Source organism: Lontra canadensis, unplaced genomic scaffold (assembly GCF_010015895.1).
Source record: "Lontra canadensis isolate GAN:19392208 unplaced genomic scaffold, GSC_riverotter_1.0 scaffold19, whole genome shotgun sequence".
Lineage (NCBI taxonomy): Eukaryota > Metazoa > Chordata > Mammalia > Carnivora > Mustelidae > Lontra > Lontra canadensis.
This window is the reverse complement of record NW_022631013.1, coordinates 25,467,883-25,476,704: the sequence shown is the minus strand read 5'-3', so window position 1 is coordinate 25,476,704 and position 8,822 is coordinate 25,467,883. Positions and strand designations below refer to the sequence as shown.

The 8,822-nt window shown below is 39.3% G+C and overlaps 1 protein-coding gene across 3 annotated transcripts in view; it reads left to right on the top strand.

The window, feature by feature from the left end:
- The first annotated feature begins 1,228 nt into the window (after positions 1-1,228).
- The window catches only part of ECPAS (Ecm29 proteasome adaptor and scaffold), a 63,986-nt gene continuing 56,392 nt past the window's right edge, over positions 1,229-8,822 (top strand). Inside the window, exons 1-4 of one of the 3 annotated variants that reach the window (XM_032860845.1) lie at positions 1,229-1,349; positions 2,828-2,946; positions 4,086-4,235; positions 7,093-7,261. In XM_032860845.1, the coding sequence (XP_032716736.1) occupies positions 1,236-1,349; positions 2,828-2,946; positions 4,086-4,235; positions 7,093-7,261 (552 nt within the window). In that variant the 5' untranslated portion in view covers positions 1,229-1,235. Of the gene's footprint in view, positions 1,350-2,827; positions 2,947-4,085; positions 4,236-7,092; positions 7,262-7,761; positions 7,870-8,113; positions 8,148-8,822 lie in introns of those variants that run through there. The other 2 variants (XM_032860846.1, XM_032860847.1) reach the window with 2 other exon arrangements.

The window sequence follows — 8,822 nt, the reverse complement described above, 5'->3', positions numbered from 1 at the left end:
TCACTCTTAGAGTAAGATCGGGGCCATTTGACATAAGCCCGTGAATTTTGCTTTCTACCCACAGGAATTATTAACTTGAAAGTCTCTCTTCTCTCTTTTCCCACTTGAAGGAGAGGAAGCTCATTGTTGTTACTTAAAGCTCTTTAGTAGAATCAGATGACCTTCAGATTACAGTAAAAATTCTCCAGCATTTTACCTGAGAACTTTTATAATCTGGGCTTTGCTTTTATCTCTTATCACTCTGTGTGTCAGTCACATGCTGTATGTTATATTCTTTTAGACCTCATTCCTTCTTATGACTGATTCTTTGCTTGGAAATTCATTTCGTAGTCAGGATTTAGTGTTCTGTCACTTCCTCCCTAAGTCCTCCTTGATCTGGCAGAATCTTTTCTGGAAACCCACTGTATCTTGTCTGTTTCTCGTGTTGTCATGTTCCCGGTGTATCTTAGTCCATTTGGGCTGCTGTAACAGAAGGCCTCAGGCTGGGTCCTTGAATAGACTTTATTTCTCACCATTCCAGAGGCTGGGAGTCTGAGGTCAGGGTGCCAACATGTCGGGTTCCTTGTGGAGGCACCTTCCTGGTCGACAGAGGTCAGTCTCCTTGCTGCATCCTCATGAGGGGAAGAGAACCAGGACTCGGATCCCTTCATCCCCTTATTAGGACACCCAGTCTCATCGTGGGGGCCCCACTGCCATGACACTAGGCAAACCTAAGTACCTCCTAAAACCATCAAACTGGGGATTAGGGCTTCAACAGATGAGTCTTAGGGAGACACATTCCACTCGTGGCATGGTTCACAAAGGTTCTGGGGCTGTGCCTCAGTATGGGCTCATATGGGATCCCAGCTTTGGGGGGACACAGCATTTTAGAACAAGACCCTAATATTGTAATTCCCTTTCTGGGATATCACATTTATGTCCTTGAAGAGAACAAGGTAGCTACTATTCATCAACCTAAGTAATGGCTGAGAAATGACTTTGTTTTAAAGGTGTCAATAATTTCGGGGCACCCGGGTGGCTCAGTGGGTTAAAGCCTCTGCCTTCGGCTCAGGTCATGATCCCAGGGTCCTGGCATCGAGCCCCGAGTCGGGCTCTCTGCTCAGCAGGGAGCCTGCTTCCTCCTCTCTCTCTGCCTACCTCTCTGCCTACTTGTGGTTTCTGTCAAATAAATAACTAAAAGCTTTTTAAAAAAAAGGTATCAATAATTTCAGTTCATCTGTCTCTGTGTTTAGGTAATGGAACTGCTGGTCCATCTGAATAAGCGTATAAAAAGCCGCCCCAAAATACAGCTCCCAGTGGAGACACTATTGGTTCAATACCAGGACCCTGCTGCAGTCTCCTTTGTCACAGTGAGTGTTCTCTTGGAATATGTGCGACTTAGAGTGAGTTTTCTCTCCTAACATTTATTAGATGTCATCAATATATGGGCAAGTTTAGAATTTCACCTTAGACTAATTCTAAAGGAAACAGAAGGTGTTTTTCTTCAAATGACTGTTTTTTCCACTGAAGTGGTAGAAGCAGGATAAGGCATGGTTATTTACATTGGGCAAAAGGAAGACTGGTGAAATGACTACTCAGGTTTGCTGATATAAAGGAGTGATTTGATTCTTCGTAAAAGGTTATACGAAGCCAGTCTGAACAGAGAGAAGAAAGGGGTATGCAATATGGGTGAAGAAACAATAATAGAAGAGGCAAAAGAAAGGATAAATGGCAAGGATAGGAAGCTGAGTTTTTTAAAAATTCTGTTTCTAATACATTCAGAAAGGTATCCTTTTTACAAGTGAAGTAACGGAGCCTGGTAAGAAATGTTCCTGTTAAATTGTCATTTTCATGAAATGTGGATGTATTAAAACGTGGGTGCCGTGTGATGTCAGCTGATCTTTTTGTGGCCCTGTTGTTCCTGTCATCGAGGTGGAATCTGTTGAGGCTTACCTGACATCTGGATTCCAAACCTTTGGAGCCACCTACTGGGCCAGATATCTTTTCTGTGGCTGCTCTGGACATACAGCTTCATTACAGATGCTCCTTTCTTCCAGCAAATAGAAACATTGTGTGCCAGGAAAAGTGCCAAATAGAATGTCTTCCAGAGAATACCCTTGTGAAGCCTATTCTAAAGGGAAGAATCCTTTGGAAAAGCAGATCTTTATCTTATGCATAGATCCAGATATGCATTCATGAGTTTGCTTAAAGTCAAGCATTCATATGGCTTCCAGTGATGGTGTCATGCCCACAGCACTCGGTTTCCCTTGGTTCATCATCCGTTGGTCAGTTCCTGGAATGAGGAACCAGAGTGCTGCCGCGTACTAAGGTGGTTGTAGTAATCATTTGGGAAATGGCAGCCTAGGATTTCCCAGGTGGTCTCCTCTTTGCTGGAAAGGATTGGTGCAACAAGCTGGGAGCTCTGATGCTAGTGTGTAGTAGGGAGGTTCAGACAGGCCAAATGATGACTTTTTCTTTTCAGTGAAAATTGCATTTTTGTGTGCTTTTATCTCCCCCCCCCAACTTTATTGAGGCATAATTGACAAAATTGTTTGTATTTAAAGTGGAAAAACATGATGTTTGATATATGTATGCCTGAGTGCTTTAGATTAGGTTATGCTCTCTCACATGAAGCACATCTCACAGCAAGCGTTTTTAAATAAGTAGGGCTGGAATTCTTCCTGAGATGTCAGAGTTTATCAAGCCATAATAAACATGTGATCAACATATGGAGAGAGAATGTGATTTCTTCGTTATAATGTAACTCCCTAAGTTATCAAACGTGTGTTTTCATTGAAATCCTAGAGTATTTCCTTCATGCTCACTTGCTTTTCTCTCATTGTGTTAGAATTTTACTATAATTTATGTTAAGATGGGCTATCCTCGCCTCCCCGTGGAAAAACAATGTGAACTGGCCCCCACGCTCCTTACTGCCATGGAAGGGAAGCCTCAGCCACAGCAGGATAGGTATGGTCTCCTCAGTGACCTTGTCTCCCACCTGCACGACTCAACAGCGACCTTTCAAACGTAGAGTCACTCATTTGGTTTTGCTTGGGCTAATGTGCAGGCTTGAGTTCTTTTAGCTGACAAATGATTGAGTTTTCTGTGTTATCTCAAAGTTACTGTTTTGGTAATTACCGGATTTCTTGATGTGCGCATATTGAAAGGTGTGTAGAACTAACAACATGTTTCTCAGTCTAGATGCATTTATTTTGTCAATTATTTTGAAGAGGCTAATTTCATGTGAATGCACAAATTAGTTATGAAATGGTTTTTTCTCAAAACATTTCTGTCTTGGGGGACAGGAAGTTTTAGAGCCGTTTTCTTAAGGAACGGATCACTTGTTTATATTAATATGGGCATTGGAGGGGTGAAAAGGGTTTGGATAACACCCTCAGTTTCAGATTTGGCTCAGAGTTCTGTAGTGTAGCCTGATCGTGGTGAGCATCATTGGGAAGAGTGCACAAGCTGTGGAGGGAAGGTGGAGTTAAATGATGGTTTTACTTTGCTTTTTAGAGCACTTGTATTTTTAAAAGAGAGACTACAGTACGGATCTTTACAAATAAAGTTAATAAACAGTGCAAGCACTCTTTGAAGTTTTCATGTGTAGTGAAAGAAGGAGTTACTTAAACTGTGTTACATAAGTTCACACTGGAAATTTTCATATTCAAAATATTAGTTAAATTGATCGGTTTTTGATTTCTTTAGATTTAGAATAACTTTATTTAAATTAACTGTAGAAAAGAAAAAATTTATTGAAGGAACATGTTATACGTTGAACTACACCTAAAGTTTAATAGAAAATCTCTTTTGGTAACTTTAGATACTGACTCTGAGGGCATTTTATGTACATTTTTTTTCCCGGTGTTTTTGGTGATGAGCCTGATTGGCTAAATGGCAGTCATCACTCAGTGTACCGGGTTTTCAGTAACAAAGAAAGCTAGGCCAGTTCCTGGATTAGGACTTTGTAAGTTGGTGGTTTTGAAAGTGCGTGGCCCTTGCTACACTTGCCACTTCTTGTTATGTGATTTTTGTTTTGTCTGTTACTTACATGTATAAAACCCTTATTTTTAAAGTAGTTGCAATAAATATAATTGTTTTTTCAGCTTAATGCATCTTTTAATACCAACCCTTTTTCACATGAAATACCCTGTTGAATCATCAAAATCAGCTTCTCCGTTTAATCTTGCTGAGAAACCAAAGACTGTGCAGCTGCTTTTGGACTTCATGCTCGATGTCCTTCTGATGCCTTATGGGTAGGTTCCAAAATAAAATCCCAGTGACCTTGGTATTGACTGCTTTCACTGTGTGTGGTTAAATGCTATTGTAAATGATTCAGCTTTCACTTGAAAATGGATATGTCTCAGATCTTCCTTTCTGTTGCAGCCCTGACCTCTTCTAAACCCCAGCCCTACTGCTTCTTGACCTTACAGGTGGGGAGTTGCTATTAGGATTTCAGACTCAGCCTGTCCTAGCTGAAATCAGTCTTTCCCCGTAAAAATAGTTCCTTTTCTTTAATTGCTGTCAGTGCTGTGATGGCTCTGTTAGCCATGTCGGTGTACAGTTGTAAACTGCCTCCAGCTTTCCTTTTCCCTGTCGCTAATACCAGCCCCATAGTACCCCTTCTCTTCTCCTTGTCTCCTCCCGGAACCACTCGCCCTGCTGTCTGCTGTGGGCTAGTTTCATCTCTGCTCAGCTCTCGTCATGACTTTCTCACCAGCTGTTCTTCTCCAAAACTCTCTACATTGCCAGAGGGAGTCCTGATTTTTATTTATTTGTTATTTTTGTAAAGATTATTGATTTATCAGAGAAAGAGTGCACGTGCACAGGCGCTCACTTGTGCTTGAGTGGGTAGAGGGGCAGAGAGAGGGCAGAGGAACAGACTTCTCTGGGAGGGAGGGCTAGATCTCATGACCCTGAGATCATGTCCAGAGCCGAAATCAAGAGTCGGCTACTTAAGTGACTGAGCCACCTATGCGTCCCAGGGATCCCTGATTTTTTAAAATGGGATTTTTAAAGTCTCCCTGATTTTTGATCTTACCCGATCTTAAAATCCTTGGAGTATTATTTTTCACTCGTTACATACACTTATGTAGTTCATGCGTTCTTATATCCTTGCCTTTCATGTTTTAAGAGAATACAGTTCTCTGTTGAGAATGCCTGCCCATCAGAAAAGAAGGGAAGAAAGAAAGAAAACAACAGCCAAAACAGCTGCTTTGAAAAAGCATCTCAAACTAACTTAGATGTCAGCTGTGTGTGTCTCTGACATAAATTTCTTGCCCTGGGCAGAAAACACTGTTTTCCGGGTTCTTATTACACTAACCATCCGTCTTCATTGCTGCTTTGTGTTTTTATCATACTCCTGACATGTCCGTCTTCCCTAATAGATTGGGGACTCCTTGAAGTCAAGAGCTGTTTTATCTAGCTCTGATCCCTTGCACCAGTGGCCCAGGTTATGATCTGTCTGCTTCTAGGCTACTTATTTTCTAGGTTGTCTTGCTGCCAGAGATATTTATCTAAAATGCTGCTTTCATTATGTTTCTTCCCTGATCGAAAGTGTAATATGTTCTTTCATCTTAGCATGTGCAGCCTCCTGTCCTCTGTCCCCTCATCCAGACACAAGAAGATAATTTCTTTCCTTTCTGGTTTGTTCACCTCCTACCTCTCTAGTTTGGTGGCTTTATTTTCCAGACCTTGAAACGTTTCTGCTATCTCTACCTGTTCACTTCTAGTACGTGTCCTGTCATTTCTTATTTCTCAGTGGTTTCTTTGTCGTGTGATAACGTGTCGAATGCTGGCATATGTTATTATGTTAACCTGCTCCAATGGCAGAGACTCCATCTTACACCAGCTGGTATTCTTCAGTCTTGTGCTTAGAAGGTGTTTGGTGTTTTGCATCATGTTAGCTGTTCAGTAATTACTGATTCATGCCACCAGTCTTGCTTTAACTTAGAAATAAACAAAAACCTCCTTTTTATAGTTGTTAAATTAGGAGGCAGCCAGAATTGGCAGGTGGTGATGGCTTTGGTAAATAAACTTGGAAATCCAGATTTAACTTAGGCACATAATGTCCTCAGTCCAGTTTTTCTTACCAAATCCAAATTTAACTTAGGCACATAAAGTACTCAGTCCAGTTTTTCTTACCAGAGGGAATTTGCCTTATTTTTATAAAAATATTAAAGTGATTTCTTAATAGTTTTCTTAATAGATGGATTTAAGATTGAATGGATATAGCATATAACTTATGTGGAATAATTTACTATGCCATCAGGATCTAAATGTTATTTTTAATTTTTATTATAATGGGTATTTCATTTTAATATCCAGTCTGATAGTTCATTAGCATAGAATTTTAGAGTTTTAAGGGACCTGAGTTAAACTTTTTTTCAAAATTTTCATTTTGTAGATGAGAAATGCCAGTTTAACCGGATCAAAATGAATTTATCAGAAATCTTATTTTTAATCTATAGAAGCTAAAAATGAAGATAGGATGATAAATTAATAAGTAGCTACAAAGGGCTTTGAATATACAGTGGGAGAAGCTCATCAATCCGGCTTTTCCTCTCTGAATTTTTTTTCCTTTTTGGGATGTTAATGTGCTTGTGTGATAAATGGTTTGGAGGTTTCAGTGGGTTTTCTAATGCAGGGATATAAGGAGAATTAAAGGTGAATTGCAGCTTTAACAGAAATAGGGTTGACTGTAGATGTTCTGTGCTTTGGATCTAGAATATGTTTTTTTTTTTTTTTTTCTTAGCCCTTCTTACAATCCGCTAATCTTTCTGTTTGTCAACCTAAAACTCAAAGTGTAGTAGGTCCAAACTGCTCTTAAAGGGTTGTTTATAAATTGAGAGCAAAATATTTATATTCATTGTTGGTAACTGTAATAGTTCATTTGTAACTAAGCTGAACAGATGGACTCATGGTTAATTTGCTAAAGATGTAAATACCCTTTTTTGGACACCTTCAGAATTTTTCTTGATGATGAAATTTTACTTTCAAGTATTCTAGAAAAAATATCTGAGAGAAAAGTATATAATTGAATGTATTAAATGTGCCTGTAAATGTTTATGTATGTGTTTTAATAGGGAGGTTAAATTTCTCTTTCCTTTTCAGATATGTGTTAAGTGAATCCCAGAGTCGCCAAAATTCATCTTCAGGACAGGGTTCTTCTTCAAATAGCGGGGGAAGTTCTGGCATACCACAGCCTCCCCCAGGAATGAGTTTTTACGCAGCGAAGCGAGTTATTGGTGAGAACCCGTGGACTCCTGAACAGTTGGAACAGGTATCACTGCTTTGTTCATACTGGAACTTGCCCCAGCACGCTAGCCTGAGGAGGTCCCCAGAAGCACGTCTGCCGTAGTTCTCCTGTGCTCATTCTCGCTAATGAAATAGCTTTGCAACGGCTGATTGACCTCATGCACTCTCTTCGTCGTGGCAGTTACTTGTTAAAGCCCCAGGGAAAGGGGGGAGTGGGAAGTGCTCTTCAGTGCTCTTCACTGCATACACGGTTCAAGGGTAAAATACAGCCCGCTTAGAAATGGCGTATGCTTAGCTTCTTTCATTTTCACTTTTAATTGTAGGTTTAATAATCTAGCTGTTTTGGTGCAGTTAAAATACAGTTTATCTTAGATTATTCAGCTTTTGAGGGCTGTACATTTTGTTTAAAGTGAGGAACTCCTGTACTCACATGTGACAATATGGGGGAAAAGCATGACTCCCTTTTATATTTCTTGCTGGGAATTTAAAAATTGGCATTAAGCATTTTATTCTGGATTTAAACAGGACACAGATGTTCTCTGAGCAGCTTTTAAAAAAGACTGGTGCTCTACAGAGAAGTTGCCTCACTGTGTCTGTGTCATCAGGCACCTCAGGGAAGAACAGATGAGATCAGTATGTAATTATTTTGGAATTCAAGCAACATGGGTTAGTCTTCCAATCCTTCCTTTATCTCTCCGTGGCAGTCTAAATGATCTGATATTTTTTCTTTTTGGGAATGTAAGGGACCACTGATCAAAAAACAGTGTTCCCCAGGAGAGGGAAAAAGGCAAGTGGGGCATTGCTTCCACTTGCAAATTTATAGGATGATTTGTTCAGCTAGGGTTATGTTTCATTAGATTTGCTTCATGTTTTATAGATCTTCCTCCCCCCACCCCTTCCTCAACCATGATGTAAGTAAGAAAGAAAGGTAAATAGTATAGTAGTTAACTCTTTTTTGGGTGTGAACTATTTGACAGATTCTATGCTGAGCACTTTGAATACCTTGTCTCATTTAATTCTTACAGCAGCCAAGGAGTTAGAGAAATCATTTCATTTTGTAAAAGGAAGTGAGGTTTTGAGATGTACCTTGGTCTCACTTTTAGTACTAGGCTTTGACTCTAGGCCTCTCTGAGGGCTCAAGCTCCAAGTGCTGGAGAATAATTGTTAACATTAAATTGTAATCTTGTGTTGGTAATTATTTGCTAATACTTAAGGGCCTCTCCATGTTTTTTTTGTCAATTTTATAGTCTAGTGAACCTAATGAACCATTTAGTTTCAAGGATGAAGTAAAATTTTGTTTTTACTTAAATAAAAATGGCTTTTATTTTTTCTAATGGCAAAATTATGATAATGTAAAGATTCAAGCATACAGAATATTATAAAGAGAAGTTAAAAATTACCTGGAATCCTGCCACCCTAGTTTGTCATTCATCTACAGCCTACTCTGTGTGTGTGTGCTTGTGTGTATATATATAAGTACAGTTTTACAAATACATTTTTACATATTATATGTTACATTTACATATATACAGTATTTTTGGTTTGCTTTTTTCATTTAAAAATATATAAATTTAAAAAAAAGTCAT